Genomic DNA, 26,571 nt, shown 5'->3' on the forward strand with positions numbered 1-26,571 from the left:
ATGAGAAACCACACAGTAACAACTTTTATCCTGCTGGGACTGACTGATGATCCACAGCTGAAGATTGTGGTTTTCATCTTTTTATTTCTCACTTACATGTTGAGTGTAACTGGAAACCTACCAATCATCTCCCTCACCTTCATAGACTCTCACCTGAAAACTGTCATGTACTTTTTCCTGCAAAATTTCTCCTTCTTAGAAATCTCATTTACATCTGCTTGTATTCCCAGATATTTATATAACATATCAACAGGTGATAAGACAATAGCATATAATAACTATATCAAATATTTTTTTGCTGATCTTTTTGGTGTAACTGAATTTTTTCTCCTGGCTACCATGTCCTAGGATCGATATGTAGCCATCTGCAATCCCCTGCATTAGGTGACTATCATGACCAACATGGTCTGTAGAAGACTCACCCTTTGTTGCTGGATGGTTGGCTTGTTGATCATAATCCCTCCACTTAGTCTGGGCCTGCATCTGGAATTCTGTGACTCCAATGTTATTGACCATTTTTTTCTGTGATGCAGTCCCCCTTCTAAAAATCTCATGCTCAGAAATGTGGCTTATAGAGCAAACGATCATAGTCTGTGCAATGTTGACCTTTATCCTGACCCTTGTCTGTGTTGCTCTATCAATAATACATCATCAAGACCATGTTACAATTCCCTTCTGCCCAGCAAAGGAAAAAGGCATTTTCCACATGTTCTCTTCCCATTTGATTGTGGTCTCTGTCACCTATGGAAGCTGTATTTTCATTGATGTTAAGCCTTTAGCAAAGGAATTAGCAGGTATTATTAATAAGGATGTGACAATGCTCACTACTTCAATTGCTCCTATGATGAACCTCTTCATTTACACCTTGAGAAACAAGCAAGTTAAACAAGCCTTTGGTGATGCAATCAAAAGAATTGCATTATTCTCAAAGATCTAATGGAATTTGCCAATGTAAAGAAATGAATTTTTCATAAAAAGATCATTTGTTCCTAGGTATGTATCTTTAAGCTTTTGAGTCATTTCTTTCCTGGTATGGAAACTGTTTCAGGCAGCTCTCTTAAAAAGACAGTATTATACATTTCTAGGAAAAAGAAGAATGACATTACACACTAACAAGACTTTACCATACATTGACATGAATCCACCACGGGTGTACATGCGTTCCCAAACCAATACAGAATTGTAAAGTAAAATAAAAAATTAATTAATTAATTAATTTAAAAAAAAAAAAAGAAAAAAAAGAATATTAAAACAAACAAACAAAAAAGACTTTACCAAAGGCCTAACAATGAAATGAAAGAAGGAAAACATACAAGTTCATTGTACATTTTGAACAGGGTGGTTCTATGATTGCTTTTCCCTTTTTTAGATTTCAAGATTGTTTTTTGATACCCTTTCAACTATTAGAAACAATAGAAAAGCAAAACAAAACAAAACAAAACTGTATTGCCTTTACATTTTTATAGTTTAGAAGGGATACATGACCAGGGCATTTTAAAAAACATAACCATCACAAGGAGCAATAATAAAAATGTTATTTTTAGCTAAACAAAGAAACTATTACAAATGATTGTATGTTAAGGTGGAAAATGAATTTAAAAAATAGTCTCCTGCAATATTGAATACTCTAAAAATTCCAGAATAACAGATCAATTTAAGCAAAAAACATGTGTAATTAAAGTGCTAACAATTTTTCAGTGTGACTTTTTGAGGAAAAAGATTATTTATGTATTAGATTGGCCAAAAAGTTCTTTCAAGTTTTTCCATAATATCTTACAGAAAACTCTGAATGAACTTTTGGGTCAATCCAATACATAAGTATTTGTTTCTATACATTAATCTTTAACAGTATGCATTGGCTGGTAAGAAAATTATTAGAAGAGGGACTTCTCTCTACTTTCATCTTTGTTAAACCCGAATAAGTGGCTATTAAAAGGATATGATGGTGCTCACAGCCTCCTATGCTGAATCCCTTCATTTTCCTTACTTAAAAAGATTGCCAGTTACTTCTCCAGCAAGGAAAAAAAAAGTGTTTATTCAAGATCAAAAAGAATTGCTATTTGTAGTCTGTTTCTATGGTGAGCCATATAGAAGTCCCCACACAAGAATGAGGACCCTTTTATTTTTCTTAATTTGTTTATTTTAATTGGAGGCTAATTACTTTACAATATTGTATTCATTTTGCCATACATTGACATGAATCCGCCATGGGTGTACATGTGTTCCCCATCTTGAAATCCCTTCCCACCTCCTTGACCATATCATCCCTCTGGGTCATCCCAGTGCACCAGCCCCAAGTATGATGTCTCATGCATCGAACCTGGACTGGCGGTTCATTTCTCATATGATAATATACATGTTTCAATACCATTCTCCCAAATCATCCCACCCTCGGCCTCTCCCACTGAGTCCAAAAGGCTGTTCTATACATCTGTGTCTCTTTTGCTGTCTCGCATATAGGTTTATCGTTACCATCTTTCTAAATTCCATATATATGTGTTAGTATACTGTATTGGTGTTTTTCGTTCTGGCTTACTTCACTCTGTATAATAGGCTCCAGTTTCATCCACCTCATTAGAACTGATTCAAATGTATTCTTTTTAATGGCTGAGTAATACTCCATTGTGTATGTGTACCATAGCTTGCTCATCCACTCATCTGCTGATGGACATCTAGGTTGTTTCCATGTCCTGGCTATTATAAACAGTGATACGATGAGCACTGGGGTACACGTGTCTCTTTCAATTCTGGATTCCTCAGTGTGTATGCCCAGCAGTGGGATTGCTGGGTCATAAGGCAGTTCTATTTCCAGTTTTTTTAAGGAATCTCCACACTGTTCTCCAAAGTGGCTGTACTAGTTTGCATTCCCACCAACAGTGTAAGAGGGTTCCTTTTCTCCACACCCTCTCCAGCACTTATTGCTTGTAGACTTTTTTTTTTTTTTTTGGAGAAAACAAGCTTTATTATAATGATTTGAGATTTTGTGCATGGTAAAGATATACACATGAATCTTGTTTCTCCTATGTTTCAATGCTTGTAGACTTTTGGATCGCAGCCATTCTGACTGGTGTGAAATGGTACCTCATTGTGGTTTTGATTTGCATTTCTCTGATAATGAGTGATGTTGAGCATCTTTTCATGTGTCTGTTAGCCATCTGTATGTCTTCTTTGGAGAAATGTCTGTTTAGTTCTTTGGCCCATTTTTTGATTGGGTCATTTATTTTTCTGGAATAGCGCTGCAGGAGCTGCTTATATATTTTTGAGATTAGTCCTTTGTCAGTTGCTTCATTTGCTATTATTTTCTCCCATTCTGAAGACTGTCTTTTCACCTTCCTTCACTGTGAAAAAACTTTTAAGTTTAATTAGGTCCCATTTGTTTATTTTTGTTTTTATTTCTATTACTCTGGGAGGTGGATCATAGAGGATCTTGCTGGGATTTATGTCGGAGAGAGTTTTGCCTATGTTTTCCTCTAGGAGTTTTATAGTTTTGGATCTTTCTTACGTTTAGATCTTTAATCCATTTTGAGTCTATTTTTGTGTATGGTGTTAGAAAGTGTTCTAGTTTCATTCTTTTACAAGTGGTTGACCAGTTTTCCCAGCGCCACTTGTTAAAGAGATTGTCTTTTCTTCGTTGTATATTCTTGCCTTCTTTGTCAAAGATAAGGTGTCCATAGGTGTGTGGATTTATCTCTGGGCTTTCTATTTTGTTCCGTTGATCTATATTTCTGTCTTTGTGCCGGTACCATATTGTCTTGATGACTGTGGCTTTGTAGTAGAGCCTGAAGTTAGGCAGGTTGATTCCTCCAGTTCCATTCTTCTTTCTCAAGATTGCTTTGGCTATTCGAGGTTTTTTGTATTTCCATGCAAATTGTGAAATTATTTGTTCTAGCTATGTGAAAAATACCGTTGATAGCTTGATAGGGATTGCATTGAATCTATAGATTGCTTTGGGTAGTATACTCATTTTCATTATATTGATTCTTACTCTCCATGAACATTTCTCTATCTATTACTGTCCTCTTTGATTTCTTTCACCAGTGCTTTATAATTTTCTATATATAGGTCTTTAGTTTCTTTAGGTAGATATATTCCTAAGTATTTTATTCTTTTCATTGCAATGGTGAGTGGAATTGTTTCCTTAATTTCTCTTTCTATTTTCTCATTATTAATGTATAGGAATGCAAAGGATTTCTGTGTGTTGATTTTATATCCTGCAACTTTACTATTGGAGAAGGAAATGGCAACCCACTCCAGTGTTCCTACCTGGAGAATCTCAGGGACGGTGGAGGGCTGCCATCTATAGGGTCGCACAGAGTCAGACACGACTGAAGCGACTTAGCAGCAGCAGCAGCAACAACTTTACTATATTCATTGATTAGCTCTAGTAATTTTCTGGTGGGGTCTTTAGGGTTTTCTGTGTAGAGGACCATGTCATCTGCAAACAGTGAGTTTTACTTCTTCTTTTCCAGTTTGGATTCCGTTTATTTCTTTTTCTGTTCTGAGTGCTGTGGCCAAAACTTCCAGAACTATTTTGAATAGTAGTGGTGAGAGTGGCACCCTTGTCTTGTTCCTGACTTTAGGGGAAATGCTTTCATTTTTTTCACCATTGAGGATGTTTGCTGTGGGTTTGTCATATATAGCTTTTATTATCTTGGGGTATGTTCCTTCTATTCCTGCTTTCTGGAGAGTTTTTATCATAAATGGATGCTGAATTTTGTCAAAGGCTTTCTCTGCATCTATTGAGATAATCATATGGCTTTTATTTTTCAATTTGTTAATGTGGTGTATTACATTGATTGATTTGTGGATACCAAAGAATCCTTGCATACCTGAGATAAAGCCCACTTGGTCATGGTGTATGAGCTTTTTAATGTGTTGTTGGATTCTGATTGCTAGGATTTTGTTAAGGATTTTTGCATCTATGTTCATCAGTGATATTGGCCTGTAGTTTTCTTTCTTTCTTTCTTTCTTTTTTTTTTTTTTTTTGTGGCATCTTTGTCACGTTTTGGTATTAGGGTGATCATGGACTCATAGAATGAATTTGGAAGTTTACCTTCCTCTGCAATTTTCTGGAAGAATTTGAATAGGATAGGTGTTAGCTCTTCTCTAAATTTTTGGTAAAATTCAACTGTGAAGCCGTCTGGACCTGGGCTTTTGTTTGCTGGAAGATTTCTGATTACAGTTTCGATTTCTGTGCTTGTGATGGGTCTGTTAAGACTTTCTATTTCTTCTTGGTTCAGTTTTGGAAAGTTGTGCTTTTCTAAGAATTTGTCCATTTCTTCCACGTTGTCTATTTTATTGGCATATAATTGCTGATAGTAGTCTCTTATGATCCTTTGTATTTCTGTATTGTCTGCTGTGATTTCTCCATTTTCATTTCTAATTTTATTGAATTGATTTCTTTCTCACTTTCTTTCTTGATGAGTCTGGCTAGTGGTTTGTCAATTTTATTTATCCTCTCAAAGAACCAGCTTTTGGCTTTGTTGATTTCTGCTATGGTCTCTTTTGTTTCTTTTGCATTTATTTCTGCTCTAATTTTTAAGGTTTCTTTCCTTCTACTAACCCTGGGGTTCTTCATTTCTTCCTTTTCTAGTTGCTTTAGGTGTAGAGTTAGGTTGATTATTTCACTTTGTTCATGTTTCTTGAGGTATGCCTGTATTGCTATGAACATTCCCCTTACCACTGCTTTTACAATGTCCCACAGGTTTTGGGTTGTTGTGTTTTCATTCGTTTCTATGCATATTTTGATTTCTTTTTTGATTTATTCTGTGATTTGTTGGTTATTCAGCAGCGTGTTTTTCAGTCTCCATATGTTGGATTTTTTAACAGTTTTTCTCCTGTAATTGAGATCTAATCTTACTGCATTGTGGTCAGAAAAGATGCTTGGAATGATTTCAAGTTTTTGGAATTTACCAAGGCTAGATTTATGGGCCAGGATGTGATCTATCCTGGAGAAGGTTTTGTGTGCGCTTGAGAAAAAGGTGAAAGGACTCTTTTAAAGTTGGGAAGGCCATAGTAAACAAAGAGTATATGACTTTGCATTGGCTGAGTTGTGACAATCTCTCATAGGCTGAACTCTCGCCAAGGAAAAAGAGGAAGTCCTTCTTCATGTTAGGCTCTGCTGCTGTTCTAGGGCATAAGAGACCCCATTCAGGCCTCTTGACCCTATATTAGTTGAAATTGCATTTATTAACTTCCACAGTTTACACCTTGACAAACAAGCAGGTCAAATAAGACATCAATTACATCTCAAGGAACTTGACTGTGACATATCTCAAAAATAATTTTATATTGACATCAGGTTGAAATAATATTTTGATGTACTGGATTTAAGATTATCAAGTGGCTCAGTGGTAATGAATCCATCTGCCAATGAATAGATGCAGGAGACTCACGTTTGATCCCTTGGTTGGGAAGATCCCCTGGAGGAGAAAATAGCAACCCACTCCAGTATTCTTGCTTGGGAAATCCCATGGACACAGGAGCCTGGTGGCTTATAGTCTGTGGGGTCACAAAGAGTCAGACACAACTGAGTACATCCTGGAAAAATTTCATTTTTATTTTATAATATGGCTACTAGAAAATTCTAAATTGCACATGTGTCTCATGCTATATTTATATTGAAAGACTTCAGATTAACCAAACTGGTTAGTAGCATATCCAGAATTCAAATTCTATGTGTTTGACCAAAAATTTTGTTTTTAACTTAAGGAAGCCTTACCAGAGAAACACTTTCAATAAGTTATTTTCAAGTAACACCCCAAGCAAACCCTACATGTATTAAAATCAGTATAAGTAATACATAATAAAAATGCTCACAGCAAACTTGAACTACAAAATATAATACATCTTTTTAATATAATACTGACAATGAATAAATAAAATCAATCTGTGAAATAAAATTAAAAGAGCTATTGAATGAAAATATAAATGTTGGTCCTACTAGCATAACTCTAATTTTCCTTTAAAAAGAGCTGAGCTGTTAAATATAGATAAATTAGCATAGATAATGGGAATCTGCATATTTAAACCATGTGGGTTCTGAGAGCTACAATTGTATTTGAGGGGTTAGTAAGAGCAGCAGGTTGAAATGAGTTCAGGGAACTTGGGAAGCTCCTTCAAACAGGCAAAGCTTTTTGGCAACTCATTGTTTCAATTTTCCACAGCGTTTACTCCAGTTCATTCTGCCACAAAAGCTCTGATTCTCTGGTGACTCATGTTTTTCCACAGCATTTTTGCACCTTTGCTCAGTCTTCTCACACTTCCTTTATTGGAAGTGTTCATGTTCAAACTCATGTCCATTGACTCAGTGATACCATCCGGCCATCTCATTTTCTGTTGCCCCTTTCTCCTCCTGCCCTCAATCTTTCTCAGGATCAGAGTCTTTTCCAATGAGTCAAGTCTTCATTGTTAAGTTCACTGATCACTGCTTGTAAACAATGAATGTTTGTCAGATCAGGGATTCAGGACAAGGAGAATATAATTCATAGTATTGAACTGCAGTGCTGGAGAAGACTCTTGAGAGTCCCTTAGACAGCAAGGAGAACAAATCAGTCAATCCTAAAGGAAATCAGTGCTGAATATTCACTGGAAGGACTGATGATGAAGCTGAAGCTGAAGCTCCAATACTTTGGCCATCCGATGTGAAGATCTGACTCATTGTAAAAGACCTTGATGTTGGGAAAGATTGAAGGCATCAGCCCCAATCAGAACTAGTCTCCTAAGTTCTTTGAAATGTCCAAACACTTTTTTTAAACTTTAATTTAATAAACATATATTTTGAGTTGCTTACTTTGTGCCAACTCATGTGCTATGTACTTTATTTATCTTAATTTTACGCTTTTATAAATACACAACATTCATAATGCTCACTGCTGTATGCATCACAGTGTCAAGCATCAATTTATAGCTGATATTGTCCCATCTACAAACTCTGAAACAGATATGCATATTACTTCATCTATAATATTTCAGTATGTGTCTCTAAAACCACAAATATTTTTTAAACATTCAAAGTGAAGGTAAAGTTGCTCAGTCGTGTCCGACTCTTTGCGACCCGTGGACTGTAGCCCACCAAGCTCCTCCATCCATGGGATTCTCCAGGCAAGAATACTGGAGTGGATTGCCATTTCCTTCTCCAGGGGATCTTCCCGACCCAGGGATCAAACCCAGGTCTCCTACATTACAGGCAGATGCTTTAACCTCTGCACCCCCAGGGAAGCCCTTAAATACAAGAATACAGTCTCTCAGAAAACCTCCTATAGAGACACAGAAACATTTAAACATTCAGATGTAATATAAAGAAAAAAATTCACTGTGTACAGTTTGATGAATTCTTGTAAGTACAGTTACCCACGTAAGCATTTGTTGTTATTGTTCAGTCACTCAGTCACCTCCAACCCTTTGTAAGCCCATAGACTGCAGCACACCAGGCCTCCCTGTCCTTCACCATCTCCCGGAGCTTGCTCAAACTCATTGAGTCGGTCATGCCCTCTAACTGTCTCATCCTCTGTTGTCCCCTTCTTCTCCTGCCTTCAATCTTTCCAGCATCAGGGTCTTTTCCAATGAGTCAGCTCTTCACATCAGGTGGTCAAAGTATTGGAGCTTCAGCTTAATCATCAGTCCTTCCAATGAGTATTCAAGATTGATTTCCTTTAGGATTAACTGGTTTGATCTAAACATTACACAGGTGCAAATATAGCATATTTTCAAAATCATAGAAATCTCTTTCATGCCTCTCTAGATCAATATACTCCCAAATGAATCTGCTATACTGCATTACAAGGCTAAACATTACTAGTTTTGTATATTCATGATTATCATATAAATAGAAATGCACAGATTGACCTGTTTTGAGTCTGGTTTCATTTGCTCAACATTATGTCTGTATAGTTGCCCAAACTGTTATATCAGCAATAATTTATTATTTTAATTTATAAGTTGTAGTCAATAATAGAAACATAGCACAATTCATTAATCATTTTCTCAATAGAAATACAGGCTTTTCACATATATGACTTATAAATAAAGCTGCTAAGAATTTTCTTATATTGCTTTTTAGCAGAAATATGCACTCATACATATCTTTAGCATATAGAACTAAAAATGGAATTGATAAGCTATGATAGCTGTGTGTTCAACTGTCAAATAATTGTTTATTGAACATATTGTGCCAATTTACTCTCCTATCAGCAATGGATAAAGGTTATCATTACTCCAATTTTTGCCAATGTTTAACTTTGTCAAACCTACTTATTTTAGTCATAACTAGTGATATTGAACACCTTACCATATGCTTTTTGAATATTGGACATTCTTTGTGTAAAGTGCCTACCAAAATAATTTGCCTTTTTGTTAGATTTCTTTATTTTTTGAAGTTTTATGAATCTTCTGTGCATCAATCCTTTCACAAAAGTATGTATGATAGTTTTTTTAATCCTCTATTATGTCTTGATGTTGTTTTAATATAAATTTATTTATTTTAGTTGGAGGTTAATTACTTTACAATGTTGTGTTGGTTTTGCCATACATCAACATGAATCTGCCACAGGTATACACGTGTTCCCCATCCTGAACCCCCCTCCCTCCTCCCTCCATGTACCATCCCTCTGAGTCATCTCAGTGCACCAGCCCCAAGCATCCAGTATCATGCATCAAACCTGGACTGGTGATTCGTTTCATATATGATATTATACATGTTTCAATGCCATTCTCCCAAATCATCCCATCCTCGCCCTCTCCCACAGTGAACACCAATTCATGATTTTATTTCTGTTTTGATAAGGCTCTTGTTTTTTTTTTTTTTTTTACTTCAGAAATTTTTGCATAACCTAATAACTTTCATAAGTAGGTAACAGTGGTTTAATCTGTAAGTTCTCTCAACTGTTTCCCAAATTAAGGCTGATTGCCCATCTGATATTAACTTATGTCTATGGTTTGAGATAAGGAACAATATTTTTGTGTGTGAGTAGCTAAGTTAATCAGCATTATTTACAGAAAAGATTGACATTTTCTCCTTCCATTCAGTGGCAACCTTATCATAATCAATTGTTTCATATGAATCTTTTTCAGATTTAACCATTTCATTCCATTGATTGTTGTTGTTGTTGTTGTGGTTCAGTAGATTAGTCCTGTCTGACTCTTTGAGATACCATGGACTGCAGCACACCAGGCCTCCCTGTCCTTCACCATATCCCAGAGCTTGCTCAAGCTCATGTCTATTGAGTGGTGATGCCATCCAACCATCTCATCCTCTGTTGTCCCCTTCTCCTCCTGCCTTCAATCTTTCCCAGCTTCAGGGTTTTTTCTAAAGAAACAGCTCTTTACATCAGACGGCCAAAGTATTGGAGCTCCAGCTTCAGCATCAGCCCTTCCAATGAATATTTAGGACTGATTTCCTTTAGGATGGACTGGTTGGATCTCTTTGCAGTCTAAGGGATCCTCAAGAGTCTTCACAGTTCAAAAGCATCAATTCTTTGGTGCTCAGCCTTCTTGATGGTACAACTCTCACATCCATAACTGACTACTGGAAAAACCATGTGTGTATTAGTCGCTGAGTCATGTCCAACTCTTTGTGACCCCATGAACTGCAGCCTGCCAGGCTTCTCTGTCCATGGAATTCTCCAGGCAAGAATACTGGAATGGATTGCCATTCCCTTCTCCAGAGGATCTTCCTGGCCCAAGGATAGAACCCTGGTATCCTGCATCACAGGAGGATTCTTTCACTTTTTGAGCTACAGGGAAGTCATAGCTTTGACCATAAGGACTTTTGTTGGCAAAATAATATCTCTGCTTTTTAATGTGCTGTCTAGGTTTGTCACAGCTCTTCTTCCAAAGAGTAAGTGTCTTTTAATTTCATGGCTGCAGTCACCATCTGCAGTGATTTCAGAGACCAAGAAATTAAGTCTGTCACTTTTTCCATTGTTTCCCCAACTATTTGCCATTGATATTTTCTCTGAATCCATATTGTACTGTTTCATTTACAGTAGTTTTAAAATTAGTTTTCATATTAAGTATTGTTACTCAAGATCTTCCCAGGTGGCACAGTGGTAAAGAATCCACCTGCCAATGCAGGAAAAACAAAAGATGTGGGTTCAATCCCTGGTTTGGGAAGATTCCATGGAGTAGGAAATGGCAAACTACTTCAGTATTCTTGCCTGCAAAAATCCTGGAGAGTGGAGCCTGGCAGCTACAGTCCATGCAGTCACAAAAAGTTTGACACAACTGAGTGAATGAGCATGGATACTTGTATAGTTATTCAAACAACTTGCTTCTGCTTCCTAAATGTGACTTTGGTTCTTTTCAGCCCATTGCTTTTCATAAAACTTTTAAAGTGTTGGGTATTTCTGAAAACAAAAATTATCATTAGTAATTTTAAGATTGCATCGAATATATAGGCCAATTTGGAGGAAATTAATGTCTTAACAACATTGAGAGTTCCAATACATTAAAACATGGTATAAAGCCAACCCATTGGCGTCTTCATTAGTTTCAAAAAATTTCACAGTTTAAAGTGTGTAGAGGCCTTTCACAGTATTCATAGACATTTCAAGGGCATTTTGGTAGATTTATTCTTGGAAGGACTGATGCTGAAGCTGAAACTCCAATACTTTGGCCACCTCATGCGAAGAGTTGACTCAGTGGAAAAGACTCTGATTCTGGGAGGGATTGGGGTCAGGAGGAGAAGAGGAGGGCAGAGAATGAGATGGCGGGATAGCATCACCAACTAAATGGACATTAGTTTGAGTGATCTTCAGGAGTTGGTGATGGACAGGGAGGCCTGCCATGCTGCGATTCATGGGGTTGCAAAGAGTCAGACACGACTGAGCAACTGAACTGAACTGATTCCTATGTATTTAATAACATGCTTTTTATATGAATTTTGAATTTTTATTTTCTGTTTGTGGCTACTGTGTAGAGGTACTATGTTTTTGCATGTTGATTTTTGTCAGGCAACTTTTCTAACTTTTGTTGTTCAGTCACAAAGTCATTTCTGACTCTGTGACTCCATGGACAGCAACACTCCAGGTTTCTCTGTTCTTCACTATCTTCTGGAGTTTGCTCAGACTCATGCACATTGAGTCAGTGATGCCATCCAACCATTTCATCCTCTGATGCTGGGAAAGATTGAGGGCAGGAGGAGAAGGGGACAACAGAAGAAACCTGGAGTGCTGCAATCCATGAGGTTGCAAAGAGTAGGATACGACTGAGACTGAATAACAATAGCTTAAATAAAGTTGATATGAACACTTGTTCATGTAAACAGCAACTAGTTTAAAGTTTACTTTGTCTGATATTAGTATAATCACTAAAGCTTTTTTTAATGGTGTTACACAATATATCTCTCCTTTTATACTCTATTACCAATGTGTGTACTTATATAAAGTGTCACATAAGCAAAAATTTATTATGAGTGTCTTATTAAAAGTTGATGATTGGGCTTGATTTCTGTTTAATCTGACAATGTTTAATGCATTTGCATTTCCCATAATTACTGCTAAAATAGTGTTTAATTCTTTTCACTTACTGTTTGCTTTCTTATTTGATATGTTATTTGCTCTCTCTTGTTTGTTCTCTCTCTCCATCCCTCTTTATGTAAGATGCAAGAAAAATTAGCATTTCCAGCCAACAGGTCAAGAAATTACTAGTGCACATACTAGAGTTTTTTTTTGGTTTTTTAAGTACACAAGATTAATCCAAGAAAATAATATGAAGACTGAAAAGCAGTCACAAACACCACACCACTGTTTATTATGAAAAGAGAGTATAAATATCTTAATGTAAAAATTATATATGACAGCATCCACAATTAAATTTATTGTGAAAAGAAAGCGTATCTTAATTTGAATTAGATGAAAACTATCTTTACCTGAACCTATATAGCCACATCATAGGAGTGCTCAAAGGGGAGATAAAAGTGGTATTTTTAAAATATTCATATTCATATTTTAGAATATTAAAACAAGTTATCACCTACTTTGAGTTTTCTAATATTTTCCAAATTTGTAATCTTATTTATTGATTGAGTAGCAGGTGGGATAAAGTTGTGATCTTCCATATGTAAGGAAGAAATACAGGAAAAGCAAACTACTGTTTCCTTTTTTTATTAATTTATTTATTTTTTACTTTACAATATTGTATTGGTTTTGCCATACATTGACATGAATCAGCCATGGGTGTACATGTGTTCTTCATCCTGAACCCCTCTCCCACCTCCCTCCCCATCCTATCCCTCTGGGTCATCTCAGTGCACCAGCCCCAAGCACCCGGTGTCATGCATCAAACCTGAACTGGCGATTCATTTTACATATGATAATATACATAATTCAATGCCATTCTCCCAAATCATCCCCCCCTCTCCCTCTCCCACAAAGTCCAAAAGACTGTTCTGTACATCTGTGTCTCTTTTGCTGTCTCGCATACAGGGTTATCATTACCATCTTTCTACTTCTTTACCATCTGGATTTTTACTATTTTGTTTTCACCTGTGCCTGTTGCTATTGTGGCATCTTTGTGTCTCTGAGGAAACTGCCCACACTACTGCATCTCTCAGAATTTTTGCCTAAGTTCATTACAAAGGAGACTCATTAGTCATATTTGAATATGGGTCACCAAGGATCCAGTTTCTTATTATCTACTTGGAGGTTTAGCAAATAAATCAAATATAAATCTTAAAAGTTTAAAAGCCACTTACAGAGAAGTTGTAATATCAGTGATTTCAGAGCCAGAGGGGGAAATAGCTGAACAATGTTTTACTTTCAGTCAAGTCAGAGCTACAATATATATGCTAGGCATAAAGGTAACCAAAGTTTTCAGTGTGAAAATTTCTCAGGGTGTTAGAGCTCCAATTTGTTTTCAAGATTTTGGATCATTTTTCACTATCATTATTCGAAATTCTTTATCAGGTAGATTCCCTATCTCTTCCTCTTTTGTTTGGTTTGGTGGGCATTTATCCTGTTCCTTTACCTGCTGGGTATTTCTCTGCCTTTTCATCTTGCTTATATTGCTGGGTTTGGGGTGGCCTTTCTGTATTCTGACAGTTGGTTCCTCTTTATTGTGGAGGTTCCTCACTGTGGGTGGGGTTGGACAGGTGGCTTATCAAGGTTTTCTGGTTAGGGAAGATTGTGTCGGTCTTCTGGTGGGTGGGGCTGGATTTCTTCTTTCTGGAGTGCATTGAAGTGTTCAGTAATAAGTATTGAGATGTCAGTGGGTTTGGTGTGACTTTGGTCAGCCTGTATATTGAGACTTAGGGTTATGTTCCTGTGTTGCTGGAAAATTTGCATGGTATGTCTTGCTCTGTGGCTTGTTGGCCCTTGGGTGGTGCTTGGTTTCAGTGTAGGTTTGGAGGTGTTTGATGAGCTTCTATTGATTAATGTTCCCTGGAGTCAGGAGTCCTCTGGTGTTCTCAGGATTTGGACTTAAGCCTCCTGCCTCTGGTTTTCAGTCTTATTCTTACAGCAGCCTCAAGACTTCTCCATCTATACAGCACCAATGATAAAACATCTAGGTTAATGCTGAAAAGTTTCTCCACAGTGAAGGACACCAGAGAGGTACACAGAGTTACATGGAGAAGAGAAGAGGGAGGAGGGAGATAGAGGTGACCAGGAGGAGAAGAGGGGGAATCAAAAGGGGAGAGAGCAAGTCAGTCAGTAATCACTTCCCTATGTGCTCTCCACAATCTGGATCTCTGAGATGTTCATGGAGTTACACAGAGAAGAGAAGAAGGAGGAAGGAGACAGAGGTGGCCAGGAGTATAAAAGGGGGAATCAAAAGGAGAGAGACAGATCCAGCCAGTAATCAGTTCCATATGTGTTCTCCACAGCCCAGAACACACAAAGAGATTCACGTAGTTGGGGAGAGAAAAAAAGGAGGAGAGGGGAGATAGAAGTGACCTGATGGAGAAAAAGGAGGGTCCAAAGGAGGAGGGAGCAATCAGGCCAGTTCTCTGGCTCCCAGTTAAAAATTGGTACTGAAGACTGGGTTCTTAAAGGTACAAAGATGATAACAAATACCAAAAAGCAAACATTAAAAATCTTGCATAGAAGTTAGATTCTCAAAAATACTATATTAAAACAAACAAACAAAACAAAGCAACAACAACAACAAAAAAAACCCACAAAGTCACAAAAACTATAAATAAATAAATAAATATATATATATGAAGTTTGCTTTAATAGTAGGTTATAGGAGAAGGCAATGGCACCCGACTCCAGTACTCTTGCCTGGAAAATCCCATGGACGGAGGAACCTGGTAGCCTGCAGTCCATGGGGTCACTAAGAGTCAGATACGACTGAGAGACTTCACTTTCACTTCTCACTTTCATGCATTGGAGGAGGAAATGGCAACCCACTCCAGTGTTCTTGCCTGGAGAATCCCAGGACGGGGGAGCCTGGTGGGCTGCCATCTATGGGGTCGCACAGAGTCGGACACGACTGAAGTGACTTAGCAGCAGCAGCAGCAGTAGGTTATAAAAATGAAAATTAAAGGAGTAATGGTGACCTAAAAATAATAAATAAATAAAATAAAATAATGGTTTTTAATTTAAAAATGATAATAGTAAAAATATATCTAAGACTTTCTCTGGAGCTGTTGTGGACAGTGTGGGGTCAGTTCATTTTCAGATAGTTCCTTGGTCAGGCTTGTACTTCTCATGGCCTATAGGCCCCTTCCTATGCAGTGGGTGCTAACTACAGGGTTTTGATTTATTGCACCTGTCATTTCCAAAGCGGTTCCCTCTGTTTATGTTAGCTTCTTCTGTTTGCTGGTCTCTTCAGTGTCTAATTTCTGCCCTGACACATGGGGCGTGGTGGTGGTCACTTTATTTTAGGCTTGCATGTTCAGTCGTACTTTGGGGAGGAAGGAACACTGCAAACAAATATCACTAGCATATGTTCACAGTGATTCAGCCGCACTGGGTTTGACCCCACTCACGGCTTGTGTGCTTTCCCAGTCTACACTGCTCACACTCTAGATTGCTCTGCCGGGAACTGTCTGATGCGGGCCCTGGTTTGCATGCACTTCCCAGGTCTAAGCTGCTCAGGTCAGGTTCTCGGGTACTCCACAAAGGCACCGACTTGGTTGGGCCTGCATTTTGTGCCCGTCCCAGGTCCTAGCACCTCAGGTGACCAGATCCTTGGCGCTCATAGTCGCCCCCCACCCCCTTTTGAGGACTGCAACTTATCCCTTCCCCTGTCCCAGCCGCTTGGTTTTCTGGGTGTACAATGGGCGCACCTTCTCTCTTCTGGGAAGCTGATCTCTGGCTGCGACCTTCGCAGTGAATGTCGACTGTCCAGAATCCCAAGAAGTCTTGGTTAGCAACAAAGTCTGCTTGCAGTTTAGTATAGGATGCCTCTCTGGGGCCACGATTGCCCCCTTCAGGCTCTGGCTGCCCTTGCCTGCCTGTCTTTGGCAGGGGATGGGCCGGTCCACAGCCAGCTAGCTCTGCTTAGTCTTTTGTTCTGTGAGCGTGCCTGGCAGTGGTTAGGGCTTTTTGTGGGATCACGGGATAACTATCCCACAATCTGGGTTGCTATCTCAAGTCTTCAACAGGAGATAGGACAAAATATAAAAGATCAAAAGAGAAACAAAAGAGGTAGAGATGGAGCTCTGTCCCAGAGAAGGGAGTCTTAAAAAAGAGAGGTTTCCAAACACCACGAAACACTCTCTCTGGTGGGTCTGTGGCAAGCCTTGGAATCTCAGAGGGCAAAATAACCCAGAGGAAAAATAAATAAATTATTAAAACCCACAAATTACATGCCCAACAGCAACTCCCAGCGGTGCAACAGCCTAGACGCTTGCATCCCCTGCTAGCAAGCGGAGGAGGTACAGGTAGGAGGGGGCGGCATTGCTTAGGACAAGGACCTGGCCTGAATGCCCTGAGGGCAATCTCAGTGTATTGGAGATGAAAAAACTCAGTTCTAGTTACCCTGATCCTAACAGCACTAGTCAGGGTAAGTACAGTAATAAGCTGAAAAACAAAGTCTCACACAAACTTTTTCTAATAGATTCTTTTCATCAGATTAGGCTTTAAGATTCTTTTTGTTAAAGAATCAGCTGAAGGTATTATTAACTCTCAGAAGAGTAAATATAATAGCCACTGCATTTGCTTTCATTTTCAATGAATCTGATTTATTTCTTCTCTTATTTTCTACCAAAATCAGATATAGCATGTTTTAATTATTATATGAAGATTCAGAGATCTTTCTGCATTGTATATTTGAATGCTGATTTTTATAGCTTACATAAATTTAATGTGAATTTCTATGCAATGAAAAATTATCTCTGCCATACTCTCACTTTTCTTTCTAAAGAGAAAAAAATGTGTATCTATGTTAAAATCACCTAATATGAAAATTTAGATCATAATATTGACAAAACTACTTATCCTTGCACTTTTTAAAATATGAATGTCTTTGAAAGATGTAAAGCATTTTCTTGAACTTTGCCTCTCAAACATTCCTTATTAATGACCGTAATAATTGAAGAATGTTTTGGAATAAGGGTTAGAGCATGTTATGCTGTGAAGCTCTAGATGTCACAGGTTGGAGGATAATGGATTAGGAATACTGAAAAGATTTCATAGCCACCAATTAAAATAAATAAATTTAAATTTAAAAATTTTTAAAAAGAAATACTGAAAAAAGAATCTTTCCTTTTAATTAAAAGTATCTATTGCAGTTATTTTGGTATGTCTCTACTGTTCCTAGTAATGTCAAAGTTCTTTTAGAAAAACCATTGTCATCTGTCCTTTCCAATGATGGTTACAATAAACCTTCAGGTTTTACCATAATAACTGGTCATAAAGTAAGAGATTATCCTGTCCTAACCTCTGAAGAAAGGTAATATTTTAACAGAATAAATGTGAGCCAATCATATAACTAATTGAATCTCACCAGGAAATTAAAAAGCAAATTGCTTTTTATTCAACTTGATAAGAGTCTAAATCCTGGAATGACTAGTTTAAACTTAAAAAATATTTGAGTACATTAGCCAAGCATTGATGTGATAGCTGAGGAACAACTACTAAACCAAATAAAGAATTAGAAATTCCTTAAACTCTGTTTTTAAAATAGTATGCAGATAAACATTGAAGAATCAGAAATAGAAATTTCAGAGGGAAGAAAAATCTTAATCTGTGAAAGACAAGGATGAGAGCTTTAAATGCAGACTAGACAAAAGAATATTCCATGGTATAAAATGCATGAGTTAAGACCCAATGACCAAAGCCTGTATCAAATACAAGTGTCAATAATCCTAAAAAAAAAAAAAAAGGCTGATACTTTGTAGTAATTTCAGAGTAGATGCAATTACATAGTTCACATGATGAGTTGAAAGAAAAAGTGATACATAGTTTATAGATAATAATTTGATAAATGTGTACAAAAGTATCTCATTTTTCCTTAAAATGTTATTTTCAGAAATTATTGTGAAATCATGCAATAATATCTATAAAAAGATGCCTTTTGCAGACATTTTATCAATTAGAGAAAACAAAGACACATAAAAGTTTGCTGGAAACTGATTTAAAACTGTGGTGCATTCATAAAGCTATTTTAATATAGGTGAGATTTCTAAATAGTAAGAATTTATCCAAAATAATGACAGATTGAAAGACAACTATGGTAATTTGGAATTAAATAGATGTAAATTGTGTATTTATCTTCTAAAGATGTGAAAATATTTATTATTTATTTTAAGGTGAATAGCTTGTGAAAATTGTGTATTCATCTATACAAATATCTTGACCTTCAGTTTAAGTATCTTACTACCAGATTCAACACAAAAGCAAAACAAGTCACCAAGAAGTCATACAACTGTTCATCTGCTTGACAGCTAAAGCAGTGCAGAGTTGCCAGTTAAGAATTTGGCCAGCATGGAAATTAATAACATAGACAAAGAGGGTGTTAATATTATGGTATGCATAACTTTATCCACTAGCAAACTTTATTCACTAGCATAACTTTACTCAAAACTAGTGTTTCAAATGTAGAAAACAAAAAATCCTGCATTTTAAATTCAAGGACATATCAAATTAAAACAATCAAAACCAGTGACAAGCAGTTTCAAGATAAAATCCAAATAGTACAGAAGATAGGTTTGAATGCATAAGCAAATGAATAGGTATATATTTATACAACAGTGTTCTTACCATTGACTGTAAGTCTAGAGTTGTGTTAGTTTGGCTAGTTAACCTAGTAAAAAGGACAACAGTCCCTGATTAACGTAACAGACAATTTCTCTGAGGAAATGTTAAAATGGAAGTAGCAATTACTTGTTATGGGAACACAAATAAGGTCCAGTTAACATAGGCAATAGTTTTTGGAAGATTTTTCAGACGAGATCAGCACATTCAGGTTGGTATGGCCATAGACTAGAAAACTTTTCAGTAGAAGTGATACAGAGTGAAAATCACAAATGAATAGTTGAGGCCAGAACTGTTTGCCATACGTATTATTGTTAAAAAAGTTGAGAAACAAAATATGAAAATAATCACTGCTGCTGCTGCTGCTGCTGTTAAGTCACTTCAGTCGTGTCTTACTCTATGCGACCCCATGGACTGTAGCCCACCAGGCTCCTCCGTCCATGGAATTCTCCAGGCAAGAATCCTGGAGGGGGTTGCCATTCCCTTCAAATACAAAGGCAAAGCCTCTCACCAAGGCGGATTTCAAGCTACCAGTGCACAACTAGGGCCTGGCACAGGCTCCAGCACACCGCTGCTGGGAGTGAATCAGTTCATCTACAAAGGGGGCAAAGATCCCTGCTTTCATGGATTGAGGGATGTGAGAGAATGTAGACAATAAGCATAAATGTAATTAACTAGTAAACTATATAGTATTTCATATGCTAATAAGTATTTTGAAAAGGAAGAGAAAACTGAAATGCATTGGAAGTGGGGAGCTACTGTAATTTTAAATAGTGTCCATGGGGTAGATCTTATTGTGGTGACATTTGGAAAGAGATCCAAAGGAGGGAGTGGGTGCTAACCATGCAAATATCTGGGAGAGGAGACTTTCCAGTTTAAGAAAATTTAGTGCGAATAGAGTAAGGTTCTAGGAGGAAAATCATGTTACTTGCAAAGAATGATTGTTTTGTTTGTTTTGTTTTCTCCTTTCTGATATTTTTCAATTTTTCTTGAACTAATTCCCTGGATAGAATATCCAGCAGAGTATTGAATAAAAGCAGTTATAGTCATCCTTCTCTTCTTATAACTGATTTTACCAAGACTGCAGCTATTTAAAACAGTAAAAATGATGTTTGCTCTAAACTTTAAATTATGAATATTTTCAAGTAGACATGAAGGTAGAGAACTGGAAAAATAGTTTCATGTACAGATAAAGCAGATTTGATAAATATGAAGGCTATTTTATATTGCTTTACATGTTTTTTGAAAAGCTTTCAAATATTTTGATGTATTTTAAACCAGAACTTAAACACAAATCTTTTCTTACCTGTATATTTTCAGTGTGAATTCCTAAACTATAATTTTTTTTTTTTTTTTGCTTAACTCTGATGCAGTTTCCAAGCTAGCAAAATTAGCAAAAAGTCTTTGGTATCATTTTTCACCTTTCTCACACTTGTGCATGTTCATGTTCAGTCATTCAGCTGTCTCTGACCCTGTGACCCCATGGACTGTAGCCCACCAGGCTCCTCTGCTCATGGGATTTCCTAGGCAGGAGCAGTGGAGTACGTTGCTATTTCTTCCTCTTCCAGGGGATCTTCCTGACCCAGGGACTGAACCCATACCTTCTGAGTCTTCTGCATTGGTAGGAGGATTCTTTACCACTGAGTCATTGGAAACATATTCCTAGGTACCCAATTGTCTCAAAACATCATTTTCTATTGACTTGTTCAAATTGGAGCCAAACAAGAATGTGAGAGATGGACTGTCAAGAAGGCTGAGCACCGAAGAATTGATGCTTTTGAACTGTGGTGTTGGAGAAGACTCTTGAGAGTCCCTTGGACTGCAAGGAGATCCAACCAGTCCATTCTGAAGGAGATCAGCCCTGGGATTTCTTTGGAAGGAATGATGCTAAAGCTGAAACTCCAGTCCTTTGGCCACCTCATGCGAAGAGTTGACTCATTGGAAAAGACTCTGATGCTGCGAGGGACTGGGGGCAGGAGGAGAAGGGGATGACAGAGGATGAGAAGGCTGGATGGAATCACTGACTCGATGGGCGTGAGTTTGAGTGAACTCCAGGAGTTGGTGATGGACAGGGAGGCCTGGTGTGCTGCGATTCATGGGGTCGCAAAGAGTCGGACACGACTGAGCGACTGAACTGAACTGAACTGAAGGAGCATGTAGCATATCCAGTTGTGATGATCTAGTCAGGTTACTTATGCTACTGAAATAATGTTCTGTTTTATTTTACTAAAAAACTTTAGAAAATAATGAATGGTCACTGAATTTTATCAAAAGATATGTGATTTTATTTTTCAACCTTTGTTTTTCATTTAATAAGGCAAATTCCACAAATAAATTTTCTAAAGATAAATTATCTTGGGATAAGACCAAATGTAACATGAAATACTAGTTTTGATCATTTCTTTTAGTACATTATCTCCTTATTTATGAATCAAATGGCTGGTAACTTTATTTCTCACTTAATCTTTTAATATCAAGAACAATATAAGTGTCCAAAAATGACTTAGAAATATTTGCCTCATCTTTTCCTCTGAAAATATTTTATAAGACTTTGCTCATTCACCTTTTTAACAACAAATAAATAAATAAAATTTGCTATTAAATTTAAAAATCTTACATCTTTTTTTTAGTCAAATTATTGTATATCAAATAAGAATACTATACTAGCCAATGTTTATGGAAAAGTGGACCACAGTTGGCCCACCTCCTCTTTGGGTTAAAAGTTTAATTGGACACACCTGAGTCCTTTCATTCACACATTGTTTATAGCTGCATTTATATTACATAGGGGTAGAGTTGATTAATTTCATCAGGAACACTAATGTCTGCAAATTCTAAATTATTAAAATAATGCCCTTTAGACACAAAGTGTGTTGACTTCTGAAACAGATAATTAAAATGCTTATACTGATTTAAACCTTTATAATAACCACTAAAGAATTTGTGTAGAATTATATAGAGAGTCACATTATCTGATATCAGCATAAACTCTCTCATATCTTTTGTTATAATTTTACAGTTCTTTTGATTCCTGGAAATATGACTAGCTAGTTTATTGAATTCAGTTCAGTTGCTCAGTCATGTCTGACTCTTTGTGATCCCATGAATGCAGCACACCAGTCCTCCCTGTCCATCACCATCTCCCAGAGTTCACTCAAACTCACGTCCATCGAGTCAGTGATGCCATCCAGCCATCTCATCCTCTGTCACCCCCTTCTCCTCCTGCCCTCAATCCCTCCCAGCATGAAAGTCTTTTCCAATCAGTCATCTCTTCGCAGGCGGTGGGCAAGTACTGGAGTTTCAGCTTTAGCATCATTCCTTCCAAAGAACACCCAGGGCTGAACTCCTTTATAATGGACTGGTTGGAATTCTGTGCAGTCCAAGAGACTCTCAAGAGTCATCTCCAACACCACAGTTCAAAAGCATCAATTCTTTGGCCCTCAGCTTTCTTCACCCCCCAACTCTCACATCCATACATGACCACTGAAAAAACCATAGCCTTGACTAGATGGACCTTTGTTGGCAAAGTCATGTCTCTGCTTTTCAATATGCTATCAAGGTTGGTCATAACTTTTCTTCCAAGGAGTAAGCATCTTTTAATTTCATGGCTGCAGTCACCATCTGTAGTGATTTTGGAGCCCCCAAAAATAAAGTCTGACACTGTTTCCACTGTTTTCCCATCTATTTCCCATGAAGTGATGGGACCAGATGCCACGATCTTCGTTTTCTGAATGTTGAGCTTTAAGCCAACTTTTTCACTCTCCACTTTCACTTTCATCAAGTGGCTTTTTAGTTCCTCTTCACTTTCTGTCATAAAGCTGGTGTCTGCATAGCTGAAGTTATTGATATTTCTCCCGGCAATCTTGATTCCAGCTTGTGCTTCTTCCAGCCCAGGGTTTCTCATGATATACTCTGCATAGAAGTTAAAGAAGCAGGGTGACAATATACAGCCTTGACGTACTCCTTTTCCTATTTAGAGCCAGTCTATTGTTCCATGTCCAGTTCTAACTGTTGGTTCCTGACCTGCATATAGGTTTCTCAAGAGGCAGGTCAGGTGGTCTGGTATTCCCATCTCTTTCAGAATTTTCCTCAGTTTATTGTGATCCACACAGTCAAAAGCTTAGGCATAGTCAATAAAACAGAAATAGATGTTTTTCTGGAACTCTGCTGGTTTTTCGATGATCCAGCTGATGTTGGCAATTTGACCTCTGGTTCCTCTGCCTTTTCTAATACCAGCTTGAACATCTAGAAGTTCATTCAGGTATCAAAACCCACATCATCAATCAATCCTAAACCTCAGTATTTTCAAATCTTTCCAGTTAACTGTAGAAATTATTGTTTCAACGAAAAGGTAGGAAATAGTAACTTCATGACTCCCTCCAAACTGAAAAACTCCAGTATTTTTTAAAGTTGTTTTATTTGTTTTTCAGCATAGTATGGATCTAAGTCTCTCAACTGAGTATAATACATGGATATCAAGAAGAATTTAGCTCAATGAATTGCGGTTACGCTCTTTCTAGAAAAACGATTTTAAAATGCAAGATGGGGATGGTGTAGGGGGCGGGGAGGTAGGAGGGGGGTTCTGGATTGGGAACATGTGTACATCCATGGTGGATTCATGTTGATGTGTGGCAAAACCAATACAATATTGTAAATTAAAAAATAATAATATTAAATAAAATAAAAAATAAACTTAAAAAAAAAAAGAGTTATGGCAGCTCACTTGTTCCTAAATGTTTTGTCAAGTATTCACAGATATTTGTTGCAGGAGTGCAGGCAAACACACACACACACAAGTAAAAAAAAAAAAATAGAAGATGAGTTTGCATAACATTCAATATTATTTGAAATTTTGTCTTCATGGAAAAGTAAAAAAAAAAAAACAAAAACTTCAGTGCCAGAGTTGCAAGATCTTGCACAATCATTTTCTAAATTCTAATCAATACATTTTTAAATACACTGCTACATTATAATGCTTAAAAGAGTGAAAATACAAATTTTCAGCAAAAGAAAATCTCAAATTCATACACAGTAAAATTTTGCCATTTAGCATTTTTGTCCCTATTAATTGTCATTTTTAATTAATTAGGTAACTGGATGCACTATATGTGTACAATATTAACTCAAAATAACCAATAATATGAGAAAGTTGTAAAAACTGTCAGCTATTGATTATTTACCAAAAACAGCTTGACATCAAGCATTAAATATACAACTGATTATAGCAAATGCAGTCACATATGGTTTCCAATAATATTTAATTCTTCAGGCTTTTATTATAAATCATTGTTATATGTGTTAACTAAACAGTTCCCCAAAAGAGGGGCAATTTCACAGTTTTCTTGAAAGTATATATTCATAAATGTTCTCAAATTGATAAATTATATGGCTGAGAGATTTTAAGTTGAGTAACGAGAAAAGTTTTTGATTTCTCAAGAAACTATGATTCCATTATTTTTTTACTTGTGCTGTTTTTCATGTAATTACTGAGTAAGCCTTAGTATGGAGAGAATAATATGTGTAATACTCTAATAAGATGGTCAGTTTATGCTTATGGTCTTGTATAGTAAATTAAAAATAGTGTTTAACATGATTCACTATTTCCTGAATTTTTAGAAAGAATGAAATCATGAAAAAGGTCTCTCTTGAATATTCTTGCTCTGCCTCTTTCTGTCTGAATTTAATTTCCCAAGAAATATTGTGGAAGAAATGGAATTTTAAAAGTTTCAAAGAAGGAAATGGCAGTTTCCTAGTTGCAGAGTGGAACACATATGTGCAGGTGCACAATCATGCCAGATCTTTGTGCCAGCATGGACCATAGCCCATCAGGATCCCCTATTCATAGACGTTTCCAGGCAACAATACTGGAGTGTGCTGCCATTTCCTACTACAGAGGATCTTATGCACCCAGGGATTGAACCTGTGTCTCTTGTGTCTCCTGCATTAGCAGGTGGATTCTTTACCCCTGGTGCCAACTGGAAAGCACAGAATGAAAAGCTGAGCCCAAAGGAAGGGAAGTGCATGAGAGAAGGATGGGAATTTGAATAGAAAAAAAAATGTATACAATATGCTTGTGACATTGTTTTCAATGAAAGTATGAGTAACAAAAAAATAGCTCTATGGAGACAATATGAAAATTAATAGATTTTGAAAAGTTCTGAGTTTTATTTAATTGCATTTCATTATGCCTCCAATTTATGAAATAGGACTTTTATTTTTCATTTCCTTGAGAAAAGTACATTCTTCCTTGCCATATCCATGAAGGCTCGCTTGACTTGCTGATTCCTTAAGGTATAGATAAATGGGTTTAGCATGGGGGCAACTGAGGTATTTAGCACAGCTACTCCCTTACTCAAAGAGACCCTGTCCTTTGCTGATGGATTCATGTACATGAAAATGCAGCTGCCATAAGAGATGGAGATGACAATTATGTGGGAAGAACACGTGGAAAAGGCCTTTGTCCTCTGAGTGGTAGAAGGGATCCTCAAAATTGTTCTGATGATATATGTGTAGGACAGAATTATTAAGGCCAAAGTAAACATCAGAGTAAACACAGCACAAGAAAACACCATTATCTCTAGGAATTTGGTGTCTGAACAAGAAAGTTGTAAAAGGGGGGAAAAATCACAGGTATAATGGTTGATAGCATTGGACTTGCAATAATCAAGCTGTAGGGAGAACATGAGTAATGGAAATGTGATTAAGAATGAAGCCAGCCAAGAAGCCAAGACAAGCAGTGTGCACACTCTATGATTCATGATGGTCATGTAATGCAGCGGTTTGCAGATAGCAATGTAGCGGTCGTAAGACATGGCAGCCAGAAGATAAAACTCAGTGACTCCCAAGAGAATGAAAAAAAATAACTGAGCCATACAGTCATTATAAGAAATAGTTTTATCTCCTGTAATAATGGTGGCCAGAAACCTGGGTATAGTGACAGTTGTGAATGATACTTCTAATATGGAGAAACTCCTGAGGAAGAAATACATGGGGGTCTGGAGGTGGACATCCAGCAGGGTCAGGATGATAATGGTCAGGTTCCCAGTGATGCTGAGCATGTAGGTGATGAGCAGAAAGACAAAGATCACAACCTGAACTTGTGGGTCATCTGACAGTCCCAGGAGGATGAAATCTGTTATTTCCGTGTAGTTTCTCATTTTCTTCTTCTTCTGAGTAACTTTCAAGAGAAAACAGAAACCAAAGAACTTAAAGAAAAGAGAATTATTCATGGACTACACTGGAATTTATTTCCAAATGTGTTATGCCATACTGATTTAACTTGGGAGATCTTTGAAACAATACAAACAGAGAACGCTCTTTAGAAGAATTTCTTACTATATGCCACTGTGTGTGTTTTCCATAGAATATTTCTTTTAAAATCTCCATTTTACTTATTGTAAAAATATGCTAAAAATACTTTAAAAAATTT

The 26,571-nt window shown here is 37.0% G+C and overlaps 1 protein-coding gene and 1 pseudogene across 1 annotated transcript; one reads left to right on the top strand and one right to left on the bottom strand.

The window, feature by feature from the left end:
• Positions 1–937, top strand: LOC120857378 (annotated as a pseudogene).
• A 24,423-nt stretch (positions 938–25,360) lies between these two features.
• LOC120857380 (olfactory receptor 6C1-like) lies at positions 25,361–26,299 on the bottom strand. Its single transcript, XM_040232822.1, has one exon. It carries the CDS (start codon positions 26,297–26,299, stop codon positions 25,361–25,363), a length of 939 nt encoding a protein of 312 aa, XP_040088756.1.
• Positions 26,300–26,571: the final 272 nt, after the last annotated feature.

The sequence above is a fragment of the Oryx dammah genome, unplaced genomic scaffold, assembly GCF_014754425.2.
Source record: "Oryx dammah isolate SB20612 unplaced genomic scaffold, SCBI_Odam_1.1 HiC_scaffold_29, whole genome shotgun sequence".
In the NCBI taxonomy this organism is placed as follows: Eukaryota; Metazoa; Chordata; class Mammalia; order Artiodactyla; family Bovidae; genus Oryx; species Oryx dammah.

What these genes read in the sequence shown, in the direction of transcription:
- LOC120857380 (XM_040232822.1), bottom strand. Translation starts at nt 26,299, where the DNA reads ATGAGAAACTACACGGAAATAACAGATTTCATCCTCCTGGGACTGTCA.